The 19,906-nt window shown below is 46.9% G+C and overlaps 1 protein-coding gene across 5 annotated transcripts in view; it reads right to left on the bottom strand.

Moving 5' to 3' along the window:
• Positions 1-19,906, bottom strand: part of ACO1 (aconitase 1) — a 533,052-nt gene that overhangs the window by 63,063 nt on the left and 450,083 nt on the right. For all 5 annotated transcript variants that reach the window (XM_086961481.1, XM_086961482.1, XM_086961478.1 and 2 more), the window contains one exon: positions 7,337-7,479. In XM_086961481.1, coding sequence (XP_086817607.1) covers positions 7,337-7,479 — 143 coding nt within the window. The remainder of the gene's footprint in view (positions 1-7,336; positions 7,480-19,906) is intronic.

Raw genomic sequence — 19,906 nt, 5'->3', positions numbered from 1 at the left:
CGTCAACACCCAAGAAGAGCTCCTGAGCAAAGACCGACCGATATTGGACTGTTATCCCGATACTGAGGCACTCGAACTTGCAAAATTCTCTGATCCCACTGTGCCATCCGGAGAAGGGTATTTCCTGCGTCGAAAGGAGGGAGTTTCGGCTAAGTAGGCCACGGACTAAGTTAAATCTCAGAACGGTGACCTAAACACAATCAAGGGTTACCGAAAGAGAAGCTAAACGAAGTCTGTGGTTCTGCCCACTACCGAGCCCCTTGAAGGTGATGGAAGCGCCAGATAAGAAGATGATGGAAGCGCCAGATAAGAAGATGATGGAAGCAACAGGAAATACCCAGTATAGAAATCCAAAGACTGACAACTTGCACAAATCAAAGACAATCGCACTCTTCATTGTCTTCCTCTTCTGCCTCCTCCTCTTGACCTCCTTCTGGATTCTGGAGGAAAGCACACCGGCTCATGAGGCATTGCTACCTACTGCACAGCCAACACCCCTGAAAGAGCATCACCTAATCTCTCTGTCGCCTCAGCTCCGAGAAAGGCGCAGGGAATTCTGGAACAATTCCTTCGTGCAACTGTTGCACCAACACAACCTTGCTGCAAATGCTACGAACTGCTGGATCTGCGGGTTGCTCCCGCATGCCACAGGACACTCCATCCCCTTCATCCCTTCACCTTTCTCAGTTCACGGCTCCTGCCTCGCCTGGTTGATCCTCATGCAAGAGAGCCACAAGGACAACGCCACCTCCAGCCGGACAGTCTCACACTTCTACTCTGGGTTCTGGCTGAACAAAACCGGAAAGACCCCTGCTGCTCTGTGTCCTGCGCTCGCAGGCGCCACCTTCCTTAAAGACATTCCAGCCAAAGAACGAGTCGAAGTACAGGTGCTCCACAATCCAGCCAGAACCACCTTCTCTCATCTGCAAAAACAAACTACCGCCACCCTGACTGTGGCTCTGTCTGTTATCAATGTCACTGGCCTTGTGTGCCTCGAAGGCCAGGGAACGCAGCTGGTGGGTCACAGTTCCTGCCGAATCACCAGAACACTGGACTCAGTTGACCCCCCTTCTTTTGTCGCCTCTCCAAACATGTACTTTGTGTGTGGCACCAAAGCTTACACCTGGCTCCCGAAAGGTTGGAAGGGTATCTGTTACATTGCCTTCGTTCTTCCACCCACATATGTAGCCCCTGCCAACCACCACCGGCAGAGGCGTGCAGATGACATTGGACAAGCCGACTCCACCGGAGCACAGTTCCTGGATGCAGCAAAGGGACTTGTTCCCCTGTGGGGCCCAATGGCAAACAGCCGTGCTATCCGACACCTGACCCAGGCAGTAGAAACAACGATCAACATCACGGCCGGCATCCTCGCCAACAACACTGCGGAGCTTCAGGCGGTCCGCCTTGTGACCCTTCAAAATCGTCTTGTCCTAGACGTGGTCCTAGCCGACTGAGGAGGAGCATGCCTCATCATCGGATCCAGCTACTGCACCTACGTGCCAGACAACTCGCCTTCAGTCTACAAAGCCATTGAACACCTCCACAGACTTTCCTCAGAGGTTCACCAAGAACAGGAAGGATGGTCGCTTGGGAGCTGGTTTTGGGACACTTTGAAGAACTGGGGTTGGAAGTTGTTTTCCTTCGTGCTGATACCTGTTGTGATATTATGTGGGTGTTGCTTAGGTATCCAATGTCTGCCACCTTTGTGCGGCCTTGTTTCTAACTGTATGTGCCCAAAGACTTTGGACTTCCGAAATGAGCACATGAGCCCCCTCTATGAAGTAGAAATACGTGGCCTTATGGGGATAAATCCAAACTGACAAGTTGGCGAGACATGTTAAAAGGGAGGACTGTGGAATTTTAGTTTGCGAGCTAAACATCATCTGCGCCAGCTTGTCACCCACGTACAACATGCACAACAGCCATTTTAGGTATCATGGTCTCCTTGTCCACACTCGATCACCAGCGCGCCCCTCTGACCCAGCAAGCATCCTCCGCGCACCCTGGCTCCCCCTCCCTCCCCCTCATGAGCATAACCCTTCTGCATGACCCTGTCCTTGGGAGTCACGCCTGCGCCTGACCAGCATCTCCTCTCCTCCCATGAATGCCCCTCTGTTAATAAACCTTCCCTCCACGTTCGATTGTCCACGCGGCATGAATACCACTCCTTTGATGACCCCTTCCCCCGTGTCCAGCTGTCCACACAGGTCTGAGGCCATCGCCTAAGCCGGCAGATATCATTTACTGCCCCTTATTGTACGAGGTCGCTCTCCTTCAAAGGACCCTCTATTGATCCAGGCCTCCCCACCCCCTGTGATATGATCAGGCGCACACATCCTAAGACTCGACGGAACACTCAGCTGCGTGATGACCCCCTCCTCTTATCAGCAGGTTGAGGACCTCTATTGTGGAGGTATATGGGGGTGGGATTGACACGAGGATTACGGGGATGTCTTTTCCTTTATGTCATAATGTTCTGATTGTAATAAAGAAAGGTCACATGCCATAAACCAGTGTATAAGAGGCCAGGCCTCCGAGAGGCTGTTAGAGCACCTCGAGACGATACCTTGTTGTCTGATCTGATGTGTTCTGCTCCGTCGGAATAAAACTTCTGTTTCCTGCCTTCTGGTCTCCGGCGCCTGCCTCATTGCTTGGTAAATTTGAATGGTACAAGGGCGGTTAGCGCCGGGCAAATCTCGAGAAAGGTCCTACCCTACCTTTTTCCACAGGGAGGGGGCCCTGCCCAGCCTCTTACTGTCGCTGACTAACGCAGGAGGGGCCCGCCCTTGGCCTGGGCGAATCCCGCGCTGCGGGAGCCCCGCCGAAGCTTTATGCAGTGGCTGGTGCCCTGGTGCTGCGCGGCTCCTGCAGCGAGATTCGCAAAGCCCCTCTGGGAGTTGTAGTCCGGGGCAGTCCGTAGCTGTTACAGCTTTAGCAGCAGCAGTTGTGGTAACAAAATTAATGAAAGGGCGTCCCGCACTGCGGGAGCCCCACCAAAGCTTTATGCAGTGGAAAAAGATGACCGTAGCTGCCAGGGCCGGTTCTAGGATTTGCGAGGCCCTGGGCTAAAAGAAAATGTGCGAGGCCCCTCTAATGTAGATAAGTGGCCCCTTGCAAGGAGACCATTCACAGACACTGTGGGAGGCCCATTGTCCATCATTTTGTGGCCCCCCACAGTTTTAACTTTGAGCCCACAAGCATTTCTCACACCTTCAGTCCGATAGGTATGAGATTTGCTTGTGAGCTAAAAGTTAAAACTATGGGGGCGCCAAAATGATGGACAATGGGCCTCCCACAGTGTCTGTGAATGGGTCTCCTTTCAATTGAAGGGAGCGTCTCCCTCCCTTATGTAACCAGATACCATCCCTGAGAGGCCAAGGTAGGGGGGCCCCTCCATTTCAAAGAAAGTGACATCTTTCTTTGAAATGGATCGCCAGGGAACAGACAGGACACATCACCAGTGCGAGGCCCCATGCTGTTGCGAGGCCCTGGGCAGCTGCCCACGCTGCCCATGCCTAGCGCCGGCCCTGGTGGCTGCAGTTGCAGCTTTAGCAGCAGCAGTGGCGGTAACAAAATGAAAGAAAGGGCGTCCTCCTTTAATTAAAGAGCAAGGATAACTCCGTCCGCAAAAGCAACAGGAAAGAACTCTGCCTCTAAGTGTTGATTCCAGGGAGAGGACCGGAGAGCAAACTACCGGTATGAGTCTTTTGCCGAAGCCAGGCTCGCCGAGGCTCACCTGTATCTTGCTGAGCACTCGGCTGGTGTAAATGAGGTTTAGGCTGCACGATTTTCAATGCTCCGCTTTGGGGATACCACCACACTCAGCTGCTCAGTTACCTGTGGCTGGGCCGATGCTGGTTGGGACCCCCCTTCTCAAGGGAGGGAGGGTTGGGGGGGTAACAAAATGTCATAAATGTGACGGTTATGTCATTCAAAGTAATATTTTCTAGTTTGAACTAGTAATGGCATGTATTTCTTTATTCGCCTTTAAATTTACAAATAATTGGCTACAGGGTTCTCTGATCAATTGCCATTAAAATTGTTTTGTAACTTTATCGTTCACAAATTCATAATCTCCTCTCCTACCACTTACAGAACCGTATTCGTTATGCTGTTAAACTTGTGCAAGTTAAATTTCAAGTTATATTATTTGAAGTCATGAATATCCTTTCAAGTTAAGCAATCTGATTTTTCTGATTAGAAATGAAACATTAAACATGTCGGTATTTAGGTGTCACCTTGGTAATGAAACAGGAAAGTTTATCCATTTCACACATTCCGAGATTAAGGCGTAATCAGAGCTATGTGCCCACTTGTAGACTTTGCAATTATATGGCATCAATTCCTAAAGGAGTGCTGGCACCCAGTCCTTGGCTGGATCCTGAGAATGCTTTTCAGCAATTTCCTTGTGCACAGGTAAGTGAGTCATGCAGCTCTATGTTAACTCTGCGACACACCAGAGGAGCCATATATAAACATCACCCATGTGGTCTGATGTTGGGTCCTTTCTGAACTCTGGCCGCAGAGTCGGTCATTGACTGATCACATTTGACAGTGTGCAGATCTCTAGATAGGGACTTCTTTAAAACAATAAAAGCTTTTTATTGGTTTGAGATTAAGCAGAAATAGCAATAGAAAATTGAAGGGTCAAATTACAGCCAATGTGTCCATGGCAAACTATTGCACTAGAAGGACAGTTTATAATATGCATGTACATTCAGACAATGAAAAGGATAGAAACATAATAGGGAACCCCAGCCAATCATATCTCATCTTCTGTATAATCCCATCACGGACTCCATGTTTTGGAAGGTTTCCTCTGCACGCCTCTCACTTTGTAGACAAGTCCTTCTGTTTTGGCACAGAAGTCCATTACCATTCACTCAGAGTGGAGACGTTTTCTTCTCGCCAATGACATGCCACTTTATTTTGTCTACTAATAGGTCAATGGCAAATGTTCCAAAATGCAAAGCGGCATCATTTTGGGGTTTAAGTTCATAGTTATATCCACTACCTTTCCCAACATGCTACTAATATTAAATCAGTACTCAATCACCAATGGGTAGGACAAGATCATGTGAAGTATGTCCCTGGGGAGGATTTACATTTTTGGCAATAAGGGTCCTGCACCCTCTCCATCGTCCACAGCATTGTTCGGTTTTAATGATATTTGTGAAGACACTTACATTGAATGGCACAGAACCTGGAGGAAATGGCCAGAATCCTGGTTAGTGAGTAATCTGTAAAGCTGTGAGATGCTATACTTTCTCAGGGTGTCCACAAGATCAGCTTAGCTTCAAGGGATTGAACTCTAGGAACGCAAGTAGCTTGTTGTCATAGCTTTTTAAGGCGTGCCCAAGCTGAAAGTAAACAAATAATTGGGGTTTGTGTAGTAGGAAATCTGTTATCAGGTACCTCATATCGTCACAACGCCAGACATCACAGATTCGAATTCACGATCATGTTGAATTGCGACCTTTTTATCATGGGGAAAAAAGTCCATACCACAGAATGGGGAGGTGGCAGTGCCATTGAGAAATCAGCAATTACAGTATCAACCAGAAAGGAAAGTAACTTGGTCTACTCATAGATACTTTTAACTGCAGATTCTTTAGGTTTTGAATAGATAGCAAAGCAGTACTTCCTAATGTGGTGGGCCAGTAAAATGATTCAGACAAAAAAAGATTTGCAGGAACAAATGGGCAAAGTGTCCCTCAGGAAAGACTGGTCTGTCAAGGCACTAGTGTTTGATGGGCATGTGAATGGTCACCCATGTTGGAGTCTGACAGAGGTCCAAGACAACCACTGCATATACCAACGCAGTGGTAACAGCCGTGGTGGAATGAGCCCTCAAGCCCTCAGGAGGCTGCGTCTTATCCAGCGCCTAGAATATGTTGAGGCATAAAACTATCCATCGAAAAATGTATTTTCTGTACTACCGTACTCTTCTTTGCTCGTGCAAACCCCACAAAGATCTTATTGTCCACCCAATGGTCCAGGATATGATCAATGTAAAAGCTCAAAGCTCTTTTGGGATCTAAATGATGGCGTTTTTCCTCCTCTTTGATGGATGAGGTGTAGTAATTAATGTTGGAAGAGTTATGGCTTACCTGAAAGGAAAATGCGTCACAACCGGGCTGTAATATCAACGTACTCTGTAGCTCTAGTTTGTCCAGAAATAAAGGAAGTATATGGTTGCTGGATAAACCTGCACTTGCAACTCACTCATGCAGCAAGTTGATGTTACCACTATGAGGAAGCCTGTTTTGAAAGTAAAAAAAGACAGGACAGCTGTGCATTGGCTCAAATGGGATACACAAAGTACACAAGAACGAGGTTAAGGTCCCACTGCGCCATCACAAATGGTTTGGGTTGAAAAATGCGTACTAACGTTTTCAAAAGACACATCACAATAGGTGATTCAAAAAATGTATTGTCTGTATGTATTATTACATAGTGGTTAATACCTTACAAAAACGTTTTGCTACTATATATTTTGACCAACGGGAAGGTTGTAATTCCACAGCATGGTTGCTTTTGAGAAAAAAACATCTTTTGTAGAAGAGGCTACAAAACAATTTTAGGAACTCTCGCAAATCCAATTTATAGATTAGATGGCCTCCAAAAGACATTTCTGGTATTCCATTTTAAGAAAGATAAGCAAACATATCAAAACACTTTCTTCTGGACCAAAGCGTTGCCTGCAAATCAGGAAACATGCTGCAGTTTGTTTTTTCCTAGTTCAACTCTTCTTCATTAATGTATGCAAATCTCAGATACGACAATTAGTTTGCTATTATTCAAAAAGGTTTCAGACAGTTTCAATTGAAATGACTAGGGAAGATGATGGGGTGGCAAATGTCCTTCAAAAAACTATTCCTATCTTATTGACAATAGAACTCTGAATTTTATCTGATTTTGCTAAGCAAAACATTAAAATGGCACACAAAAGTAATGTTTTCTTATCAGCTCGTGTGAATCTAGGAGCTTCAAGGAAGTACTGAAATGTAACAGTGGGTGTGTGTGAGATTGCTGCGTGTAGATGTCTTTCTTGTGTTCTTTTACGAAAAAAATTAAACATTTTAAAAAAAAAGCTGCAAGGAAGACGTATTCAAGCTCGGATAATGAGTGAAAGATGCATATAATTGTGACTGGATTGCTGATTTTGAAAAACTGCACAAATTAAAATTTCTGTTCAACAGGCGAGCAGTTGGGTGAATATGGTAGGAATATGGGGACCGTGATTAGGCTATTAAAATGCTGCAGAACTAAAGGAGAAAGTAAAAGCCCAGAACAGGCACCGGTGGGCCTAAACATTTGTAATTCAACTTACCCTTTGCTGGTTAAGTACTGAGCAGCAGGACTGTTTCGTGCAATGTTGCCAGCAGGAGAAATGTGGTCGGTGGTTACTGAATCACCCAGGTTCAACAACACATAAGCATCCTTTATTGATTTTTGGGGCTGCAGATCCATTGTCTAAATTAAATTTAAATAATGTGAGTCAGCATAACATCTTCATATTCTTGTGGCATTTAGTGCAAGGTGACAATATGTTCCATGGCAACGACACAGGCATGTTACATAAAGTCCGCTGCATATCTTTTCCACCAAAAAAATACATGTTGCCCTTCCACTCTACACCCCCTTGCTCCACAGTAACCATAAAACAATACAGTGCCAGATCTACCCAATGGGTATGAAACAGTGCAACAACCTGAAAAAATGGGCCAAAAGTATAAATGTTGGGTCAGAGTGGCATATCTGTACTGGATATACAATATGCAGAATGTCAATGCAATAGCCAAGCACATCTAATGGAAGAGAGGACACACAGATGGATCAGTACTTAAATTGTTAGTGACTTTATAATGGGTATCAGATGCCCTAAATGTTTATCAACAGGTATTTCTGTTATGAGAAATACTTGCCCTTTGCGGATGTGAAAATTAGGAGGTAGCCAAGCATCTTCTTTAAAATATCCCAATCCAAAAATAAGATTCAAAAAGAGAACTAGTGTGTCCAAAACGTTTCCAACATGCTTAAGTTAGGACTACAGTTAAGCACAAGTCTTCTATTTAGTACTGAATAATGAGGGACAACATGAAATAAACCATGTGAAAATAGACCAATATGAAATAAAACATGTATTGAAGTACCTGTAGAGATAATCAAAAAACAACTGTGGCAGATTTAACCTGTGATGAAATCAATGACAGAACACAGGGAAATGTCAAATATATATATATAATAAACGAATCCAAGTAGATGGGTGTCATTCTAGGACTAACAGAAATGCAACATAATGTAGATATGTTATGCTTAAATAGTCCAAGACAGAAATCTCTCAAAATTCACAGTAATCTTAAAAGAAGTGGCAGCCGTACAGGCGTGAAACCACAAGTCAGCTCGAACATTTGAGACCTTCCAGGCACTGATAGCCTGATGCTTGACTAAGGAGAAACAGTGTGCATTCCCAAACCCAGGGCACAACAAAGAGACAAATTAGTGCACCGCAGGGGTGACTTGGATGAGCTAATCAGTAGCTTATCGCCCTCCCCCAACAGCAGGAAGAGAGGCAATGCAAGGAGATTTGCAGTTAGCCATGAAGGAAAGTGTAGCAGCCAGAGTCCTACATTGCATTTTGACAGCACAGTCAGGGCTGGCACTAAAGCTTTGAGTGGGGGATAAGGGCACAGGGGATCACTGTTGATTTCTCAGTCCTTCAAAACCTGTGGGTCTTCCATCTTCCAGAAGATTATAATTAAAATAATGGAGATTTGTTAGAGTCAGCAAACCCCTGGGAAGCAGGGCATAGAACAATGCATAATCATAGTAAGGAAAAATGAGGGTCCAGTCAGATATCCGACTTGAGAAATTGCTGTTATGACAGCTAATGCAGTAAGCAGATAGAGGTGCACTGCATTCTCCGAAGCCTTTGTGGTTAGCGGTATTCTACGGTCTATGTCTAAAATTGCAAAGCTAGCATAACAAAATAAGCTCTCCAATCGAGGACGAAATAACAGACCATAGCAATTAAACACCAAAAGAATTGCCACCAATTAACTCCCTCCCTGCTAACTCTCACGAAACGAGGATCCTCTGACTTGCTTTACTGACCTCAAAAGAAACGTTGATAAATCATTCAAACTGCATCCTCATAAGCTCCAGTTTGATGCGAGGGGTGATATCGGGGAATTAAAGACATGCAATCCTGCAGCCCAAACCTGAAGCAACAGAGCTGCTAGATTAGCTCATGTTGGAATCCATCTCTTTAGTGACAACCTCGACTGCCACTCTGGAAACTCAGGTGAACACAATCACACAAAACAAACCCTGAAGATCTGCAAAACAGATCAAAACATTCAAATCAAGATCCTAGGGCAAAAAACGGAGGGTTATGTAATATATGCATGTCTTCAGGAACTGTTAAGGAGATAACAGTAAAAAGATTAATCTTTTAGAGTGGGTGTTGAGAGAGCATACAAAGAAAGGAAAAATATAAAATAGACCAATAGATCATGCACACAATGTCGTGGCTAAACTTCTGTTTATTCAGATGAAAGAAAGTCGGGGTGTCCTGATATACAAGTGAAAATGGGTTTGGAAAAATAAAAGAAAGGGACAATGGAGATGATACATAGGCAGAAAGTCTCAAAGAGTGATTATTATTGCACATAACCAGGCCTAACGCAATAGAAAAACGGTTGAAAGTGTGGCAGCAATTGTACTGTGCAACAGGGAAGCTCAAATTTGAGTACAGTAATCGAAAGTGGTAGGTAAGGCAATTACATCCAATGATGTCCCTGTGTTTGTCCATTTTCTATAATGATTTGATGTTAAGAATGGGGAGGCCTTCGAAGGGGGCGTGGCTAGCCTGCCATGATGGCATCCGCACTCTGAGGAGGATATGTCTCGTTGCCCTATTATCCGTCATCAAACTTGCTGCCATCGAGCCACCAGAACTGACTCACTGAGCAATGTATGCCGGTGAGCGTCGCTGCAGAGTATTTTGAGACACCAGGGAGCAGCCAGGCAGAAGCGAGACCCTATGCGCAGAGGCTACGCATTTGCTGAGCCGAGGCCATATCGGAGAAAAGAAGCTGACCCGCTGGTGTGAGATTCTTGACCGCAGGTTCGTGAGACGCCGGAGATTGCAGCGACACTGCAGCATATGAGCCACGAAGACACCGACAAAAGTGGTGAGCAGCGCCTGGCATGAATCGTAGTGGCGGGTTGCGGAGCGCCACCGGAGGCAGGAAGCTGCAGCAAGGGAGGGCCCTGTGCAGAGATATCCAGTAAGAGTCCCGGCGGCTGCGCCGAGCCCAGGCTCGTTTGTAGGCAGCCTACAGAGGTGTTCACCGGCGGCCTGGTGTGAGGCCTAAGACAGGGACAGCGACTACCCAGGCAGTGACTGGTTCTCTATCGGAGCCGCTGGGACTGCGCCTCTGCTGAGCGTAGGCAGAGTCATCGCATGGCACTGGCGCACCGCTATGCGGCGAAAGGATTCAGGAGCCATAACTCGACCCTTGGCTCGCCCCGTAGTGGAGGCCGCAGGTGATGCAGTGGGGAACAGAAGTCTAGCCCGAGTAGGCAGCCGCTGAGAGAGTCACCGTCTGAGCCGCACTATGTGAAATTGGGAAGCAAAACTAGGCCCAAGCATAGTGGAACACACAGCAAGGCCGCACGATCATCCACAGTGAATGGGAGCATGCTGGGCACAGTGCACTAGGAGGCCTTCCTAACAACCCACTGGGGACCGCACTGAACCTTGGAGTTCTGGACTTTTTTTGGTTCCGTCCAGAGGTGTCAGGGAACAACACCCGAAGACCCCGGAGTTCCACCTGTCTTGGTGCACGAATAAACAGAAACACGGGCTTCTCGATGGTGGCGTCAAAGACCAAAGGTTTATTACTGCAGGGACACAGAAGTCACAGAAACTACGCATGGGCAGTATCTAGGAGCCTGTTCGATTTGTACAAAGAGGGTTGCTCCTTATATACAGAAAATTGGGCTTCGGGCAAATTTTTCACATGTTAGTACATTCTAAACCTCTGTGTCCTAAACAATAAATATTTGGCGTTGCACAGGAATCGTCGACAATATCTGATGATACAACATTACGAATGAGAGGTTCCCACTTTTCCATCATAATCTCATGTCAACTTTTCATTCAGGACCTGGACCGCCTCATCGTAAATTTCGTTACCTCCCCCTAATAAAGGCCCAGAAGGAAAAGAGCAGAGCCAGGTGCAGAAGATAGAAAAGCAGGATAAGAGATGTTTGTGGGTTGTAAATGGGCAAGGCTACCAGCTTCGGCCGCCTAATCATGATCAGGCCAACGGACACGAGAACCAGTTCAGCAAGGCTGGCCTCGGGCAGAGGAGGCAGCCTTTGTCGAGTCATGCAGCTACAGCGTGATCTGGTCTAAAGTGCACGTGTCACTAGAGAGGTGAATCTCCGGCTAAGGCTACGTGTCCTTAATCGAAATGAAGTGATCAGAGGTTATTGCATATGTGAGGGCAAGAAACACAAAATGGCTGTCATGATCTAAGATGGATGCCATGGGTAGATCAGAAATGTGTCTGTTACAGGAGTACTCTTGCTCGTAGCGTAGCGAAAACACCAGGATATGCTATATGGATCATTTGCGGTTCGCTGATACCAATATTATGTATTTCCGACAATATTGAAAACACGGGTTCAAATCGTCACGGAACCTCAACCTGGGCCTACGTTCAAAGGTTCCCCTTGGAGGCAACAGTGGGAAATTCAGTGTGTGCCCACCAATCGCTTGGGAGAAAGGCAGCACAGAGGGGTGGTGCAGGCGAAGGCTACCCAACTAGAGGTTAGACCTCTACTGGAGACGGATCTCCCGGTGCAGTGACTCACCCGGCCGCTGGAAGCCACATCGTAAGACAGTGTAGGTGAATTGACGGTGTACAACACCAGAATTCAGAAGCTAAGTGAGGTGCCTGTACCAGCCAGCGGTGGGGAGCCAGAAGCAGATATTAATCCAGCAGGCCATCAATCCCAGTGAACGGTGCGTCATACCCGGTGCCTCACAGTGGTGGCTGTCCCAGCCATGGCGTTGCCCAGAGGATGACCAACAACAGCAGTGCACAGGGTCGGACACTGATAACTAGCAGAACACAGTGTTGGAAGACTTAGGAACCATAAACAGACACAGTAGGTGTGCACAGAAGGCCTGGTCCCAGTTGAGACGCCTGCCTGCGCCGGAACCCTGGGCACAGGCCACAGATGCCTCTGGCCGTGGGCGGAACTACAGAGTGCTGCATAGACCACTTGCTTAAACAACAGGAGTAAGCCCAAATCCCCCCCCCCCCTCGGCGTTAAAGAAGGACAGTAGCACTGCAATTTTCGTTAACACCCTGAGCACGTATAGTCTGAGTACCACTTACCCCCAAGAAGGGTAGACAACGTGCAGGAGCAGATGCAGCAACCACGGAGTCGGAAACAATCCCGTAACAGCCTGACCAAGCATCTGAAGCGTCAGAAGCCTCCAGAACCACCACACTGGAGTCCAAAATAGACTCTATGCTCCAAGCAGTGGTGCAGATTGGAGTCAGGTGGACACAAACTTGTACATCACTGGAATGTCGCATAGACAAAATTACATCAGACTTCACACTACTACATGCAGACCACCGAAGGCTAGCCGGGAAAGTCAACGAACCGGCAGCGGAAGTCGAGCAGGTCATCGCAGTCGCCAAGGCAAGGACCACTGAAGTAACGGAGCTCACAACACAACTGTGTTCACTGGAGCTCAGGATGGACGATGCTGAAGGCCGCTCCCGCAGGAACATCAGAGTGGCCGGACTGCCAGAGGAACAGAGGGCCATGATGCAGTGACATATACAGAGGACTTGCAGAAATCCCGGATGCCAGTGGACTCACTCTCTTCTTTCTTTGCAATGGAAAGAGCCCACAGAGTGCCGATGGGCCCCCAACACTGCCAGGCGCTAGCCCTTCCTAAGCCGCCACCTGAACTTTAAAGATAGGGATGCGGTGCTCAGAGAAGTAAGGAAGATGGAAGAGGTCAGAGGGAGCAATTACCAGGTCCTCTTCTTCCCGGATTATGCCTTGGGTGTACAAAAGCAGCGGAGCACGTTCCTGGCGGTCAAGAAGCGAATACGGGAACTAATCCTAAAATACTCCCTCATATTCCCAGCTCGTCTGGGAGTGGTCGCGGATGGGTGCACTCACTTTTTCAACAAAGCAGAGTAAGCATGGGACTGGCTCGAAACCATAGGTCATAATACCTCGCCTGGCAAGAGGCACAACAGTAATAATGCAGACTCAGGAATCCGAAGAAACTGATGTAGGAGAAATAGATTGAGACCTGAGGGGAGGCAGAGACAACTTAAGACTTACCTAATCTGGAACAAGTGCTACAGGAGAGACGGGATGACCTGCAGGTGGTGGCAGCCATGAGGAGATGCCAGGCCAATAGAGACACGGATGCCTCCTCGGAACGATCTCTAAGCGAGGACAGTTCATCAGCGATGTGGCCCTGCTGCGAAGAATTGCAAAAAGTCCCCAACAGTGACACCCCAAACGACAGATGAATTAATTTCAGCAGCTTAGCGAATCCCTACGACACGCAAGTATGTATATACTTGCGCACACGGTGATCTGCATAACATGTATACACTTTTCATGTGGTGACACAAGTTATAGCCGGCATAGCCACAAGCTCTGACTGCACTTCCCCACGCCCGGTGGACGGTAAACTGCAAAGCACATAGGCGGAGGCGCAGAAAGCACATATATGCATGCATTCCAGGCCTAACAGCCAGCCCATCTCTCACAAGCTCTATTCATCCCCCCCCCCTTCAGCAAGACAGCACGGCGGGCAAAGCTGAGAGTTGCCACATGGCATTGGTTTTTGTTTGGGCAGACGCATGTTGTCTCTCTGCTCTACCCCAGTTATACCCCACATGGTCTTCTTCCTTGGTGGCTGTCCAAGGTGACACAACCACATACTTGCAAATAACGCGGACGCAATCCATGTTTGCTAAACGACTGCCGCACTTCAACCTCGCCTTCGACACACCAAATCAGCCATGAGCGACATCAGCTTTTATCTAAGACACATGCCGCCCACAAATGTAGTTACTTGGAATACTAGGGGTATACACACACCGGCCCGTAGATATGAAATTTATGCATATCTCAAGTGACACGCAGCTCACGTGGCGTAGCTGCAAGAGACACACATAGGGCAGCCAGAGATCAGTAAGTTGCAACAGAGACGGGAGGGGCAAATACTTGTCATAGGCTACTCTTCTTATGCCAGGGGTGTTTTAATTTGGGTAAGGCCAGGGAGCCTGTTCACACCCGAAGAGACAGAGGTGGATGTGTATGGTCACTTTGTACTTCCTTAATGGGAATCAAATAGTGTTAGGCTCCATATATGCCCCAAACACAGACCAAAGCGATTTTTAGCAGATACTGACAGAGCTGCTGTCACGCTGGTGCGATGGTCCCCGGTTGCTAGGAGGAGACTTTAATGCAGTACTGGACACCAACCTCGACAGGTTCACCCCCACCCCCACTGAAACAAAGGGTCGCAACACCAAATCCCCAGGGTCTGAGGGAGTGGTTACGCCATTGGGATATAGCAGATGCATAGAGGTCCCTAGACACGCCTATATTCCCACTCATACGCACAGATAATATGTTCGCATTTATCGCTTTGTAGTGAGCCCAGCATTGCTGACAGAATGCTCCAGCGCAGACTACCTCGGCCGAACGGACTCAGATCATTACCCCGACACAATGCAACTGCGGGGTGATTATGTGGGACACATCACTCACCTATGTGGACAACCGCTCTTGACGCTGGCAGATCCCCCATTCAGGGAGGCAGTAGGCGCAGCTATGGACACATACTTCGAAACAAACACAGGCTTGGTCCCTGATGTGGGTGTGTTATGGGATGCAAGCAAGACAGTGATTAGAGTGCCATTCTTGGGGCAGAGTTGGAGTATCTGGCGAAAGCTTGACAAAGAAGTGAAGTGCATTGAAGATACCCTGGCCAAACTAGAAACTGACTTAGCGCACAACACTGGCACGCAACAGGCCTTGCACATCTAGAGGCAAAAACATACTGAGGTTCTTGAAAGGCTATGCTGTTTGAATTATGCAGCGCGCACACACGCTGTGGAAGATGGGGCAGGCAGACTACTAGTGAGGTTGATCAGACAAGAGCACACAACAACCTACGTTGCGGCTGCAGTCCACAATGGGACACTTACTCACTAGACAATACGATATTCATTGCGAATTTACAGCCCACTACACCAGAGTATACAGATCAGTGATCTGCGCCACATCAGCAGAGCTAAATCCTTTCTCTCCACGCTCGCTCTCAGGTGACAGCGGAGCAGAGAGCTGAATTAAACAAGCCAATTGCACTTTCAGAGGTAAGCAAGCAATACGAACATTAGCCACAGGTAAAGCGCCAGGACCCGATGGCCAGCCAGCCGAGTACTATAAAGTATATCAGCAGGCCCTGGCCCCACAAATATGTTCGGTATACTATGGGGCACAGGAGACAGAGGTACTAACGGCCACACTTCGGGAATCCTTACTGGTATAGCTACCTAAACCAGATAGAAACATAGAAATGTTACGCTCATATCGCCCGTTAGCGCTACTAAAAACGGACTACAAGGTACTAGCCAAAATACTAGCATGTAGGCTGTCCCCACTTGTACCGCAATGGATGCCCGCAGACCAAAATGGGTTTATACCTGCTCGCTGCATGTCACTAAATCTAAGACGCTTTATCATGGTGGTGTACTACTCGAGGGAGCATTGGACATATTCGGGGTGTTTGGTGCTGGACTTAGACAAAGCGTTCAACACTCTAGAACGGGGATTTTTATTTGCTATTTTACGTACGTATGATCTGGGGGACAACTTTCTCGGGCTTGTTAAATTACTATACACTCAACCCATTGCTAGAGTTAAAACAGGCCCATACTTATCACATCCGTTCCCAATTGAACGAGGCAAGCGGCAGGGCTGTCCGTTCTCCCCATTACTGTCGCACTAGCCATTGAGCCATTCTCCGAATCGCTGCACAGGAGGAGTGGGGCATCCCCTTAGGGGACGGCATGCATGCTGTTTCTTTGTACGCAGACGATCAGCTAATATATTTTAGAGAAGTCAGGTTGCCGTGTGAAACAATAGAAAAAGTATTGCTTGACTTTGCATCTATATCAGGTCTCCGTGTGAATTTGGGGAGGTCCTGTCTGTACCCTTTCTCGGAGTCCACTTCGGACCCACAGTTGTCCATTAAAGGCACGCCAGCGCACTGGCAGTTGACAGCGTTCAGTTACCTCGGGATCCGTATATTAAGGGACCCATCGGATCTGCTAGAGGGTAGCCTTACGCAAACTGTCACAGCAGTAAGGTCAAAGATGACTTTTTGGGGCACTCTACCCCTGGCAGTCATGGGACGTATTGCCCTTCTGAAAATGGTAGTACTCCCACAACTCCTCTACCACTTTACAAACCTACCATTGTATGTCAGGTCAGTGTTCTTGCGAGGGTTCGAACGCGACACGCAGCAATTTATTTGGCACGGAACGCGCAGCAAGGTAGCGATAACCAGGCTGAATTCCCGACCAGCAATGTGAGTCTCGCTGTTCCCAATATGGAGCATTATTATCTGGCTGCACAACTCCAGTAGGTGGCTTAATGGCTAAGTGCCCGATTTGTGACAGACACTGCTATGCAAATCAAATTCAACTACGCTTTATTAAATTTTCATTTTGAAATAGAAAACCATAAAAGCATGATACACAGATATAAAATACACATTTCAAACATTGTATTACTATTCTATACTGCTATGCCACAACCAGGTCTTACCCATCCCCAGTTAGTGACGTTACTCCATCCCGGCAGAGCAAGTAAATCTCCTACCCAATTACTGGTGAAAGTGGCTAACAATCGCTTTTGCCGCAGTTTACAACTTACAGTCAGTCACCCCATATGCGCCTTCTCTCCCAAAGCTTGGCACACCCAGGAGACACCAAGCAATCACCCGAGAAGAGCTCTCCAATGGGAGGAGGTGGGAATACAAACCCATGGCGACTTGTATTGTGATGGTCAATCGTTGCCATTTGACATGCTCACTGAAGAATCCAGCTTACCGCAAGGCCAGTTTTTGCTACATGCTGCGATGATACGCATGTTACGTGCGTTATGGGGAGATATAACGCAAGACCCCGCCACAGACTTAACAGTACATTACCTACACAAACTTTGCACGGGCCAGCATCTCACCAGATGGCTATGGTATCCCTTCAGGCCCACTGGGACGCGATCTAGCACAGAGCGGGAGGATATCCTAGTGAGTCCCATGCGCATCCCCCAAAATGCTAGATTCCAACTCATCCAATACTTCATAGCACACAGGCCTGTATGGCAACAGCCAAAATCAATCAATAGTTCAATTGTAACAATGTCAAATGGCCCAGATGTGATATGATCGGTGGAGACCTCCTACACATGTTATGGGTCTGCACAGCCATCCGATCCTATTGGGAAACGGTCACTAAATATTTAACCCATTGCAAGGACCGCACCCTAGATTGGCCATGGGAGATATGTATACTAGGTATATATTAAAGGCCTAAAAAGCATAGGGTGATCACCGGATACATAAACCTGGGACTTATAGTTGCCAAACGGCTACTTATTAAGCGCTGGATATCCCCTGAACCCCCTGCAGCGAATGCCTGGTTTCACTCTCTTCTCTGTTGGGCGCAGGCAGAAAGTGTAGCGCTTCATCGCAAAGACACATTAGGAATACGAAACGGCCACTGGCGGCAGAGTGGGATGCAACATTGAAAAAATTTCAGTACATCCTAGAAGGACTATTCTGAAACACAGGGCACTACTTCTGAGCAGGATGAGTAGTAAGAACTAATGAATAGCAAATAGTGGGGGTGAACTAAAATGGGCGTAATAGTCAAAAGATTAAACAAACAGAGCTATAGGTGTTGTGTGCCCCTCACACTTGTCCAAGCTGCTTATGTGCCATTCAAGAAGCAAGGGTGGCGATATGTACGTGTATAAATATTATGCAATAAAGGTGTAAGGTGAGGGTGAGGTGGGCAGAATACAATAGTGACGTATAAATGCTGATATGGTTTACTATCTTATTTAATCAAGAAAAGGAAGGAGGAAAAATGTTTTGCTTTCTTTTTGCATCAATGTTATGTTGCATAATGTTTATGCTCAAATTACCTAGGCATCACAACTATTGTGTGACTAGCCATTGCCCTATAAAGATTGGTCAAATTTGAGTTGCTCTGTAAGTTGGCGCAGCAGTGTCCACGTGTGTAAATCTACTTATGTTGTCTGATGTAGGACCAGACATATGAAACCCCCCAAAAATTCAATAACATTTTTTTTAAAAAAAGAAAAAAAAAAAAAAGAATGGTGAGGCCTTCTATGTAAGGGAAGTTTTTTTCGGGGGGTGGGGAGGTTGGAGGAGAAGGAAGCAATGGGATGGGCCTCACTACCGTCTCAGAGATAATGGATGGTTAGACAGTTTAAATGGCAGTTTTCCCAATTTGAGGCATATTCGAGGTACTATTGATTAGGTTAAGAGGGCCCAACTCTCCTAATAAAAAGTCAAGAACTTGGCAAACTTTGAGGGAGATGAAACCAGATTGTATATTTTAGGTAGAGACTCAAGAGTCCAATATGGCATGAGGTATCCAGGCTTCCTGCTCAATCCTTTGCATAACACTCCTCTAAGACAGCAGGGAAAACAAGAAAACAAGTTACTTACCTGTAACTTTGGTTCCCCAGTATTGGTAACTTTCATAGATTCTCATGCTTTGTATCATTCCCCGTCGTCGGAATGGGAGCCTCAGTAAATAAAAAAAAATATCAGGCCTAGGCCTCATCTCATTTTGTAGCATATCACCCTCTTTGTGTAAAAGAGCCCAAACTTTTCTCAACAACCTATCAGAACAGCCTCACCACATAGAACCTTCCTGAGAGAGCCACAGATTTTCATAGCCGTTGTGCATCCGTCACTATCTGTGTAAAAATAGGCTGAGCTTTCCCAGGGGAGGAGGGTGGGCGCATGGGAATCTATGAAAGTTATCAATACTGGGGAACCAAAGTTACAGGTAAGTAACTGGTTTTCTTACCCCAGTATTGGAACTTTCATAGATTCCCATGCTTTGTATCAGAATAGCTAGCAGTAAATCACCAAAGCACATTTTGTCATATATATAAATATATAGAGCATCACATGATCACTAGCGATGATTAGAGTGAACATTGATCAATTGTTACCATACGAAAAGAAAACACATCACTGAAACAAAATGTGCAATACAGGAAGGAGGGATTGTAGGGAAAGCTCACCTCTCACTGAAATAGATTCCTGAGGACTGCTTGACCAACAGCCGCGTCGTCCTGTCCTGTAGACTCTAGGCAGTAATGCTTTGTGAAGGTATGAGTACTGCTCCACGTTGCTGCCCTGCATATGTCCTTGATCGTGACTCCTGAAAAAAGAGACACAGAAGATGCCACCGCTCTTGTGGAATGCGCACAAACTTTTCTGCCCAGAGGCTTGCCTGCTTCCTGATGGCAGAATTGAATGGCACTGGAGATCCAGCGGGAAATGCTTGTCTTCGTTAAAGCACATCCCTTCCGTGGCGCGCTATAGGCGACAAACAACTGTGATGACCTTCTAAAGGACCTTGTGCGCTCCAAATAGAATTTCAAGCATCTTTGAAAATCCAAAGAATGCAATGTTCGTTCCGCCGGAGTCAAAGGCCGCGGAAAAAAAGATTTCAAAATCAAGGGTTCATTCAAATGGAACTCGGACGGAACCTTCGGGATG

The sequence above is a fragment of the Lissotriton vulgaris genome, chromosome 3_1 (assembly GCF_964263255.1).
Source record: "Lissotriton vulgaris chromosome 3_1, aLisVul1.2, whole genome shotgun sequence".
In the NCBI taxonomy this organism is placed as follows: domain Eukaryota; kingdom Metazoa; phylum Chordata; class Amphibia; order Caudata; family Salamandridae; genus Lissotriton; species Lissotriton vulgaris.
This window is presented reverse-complemented; position numbering and strand designations above follow the sequence as displayed.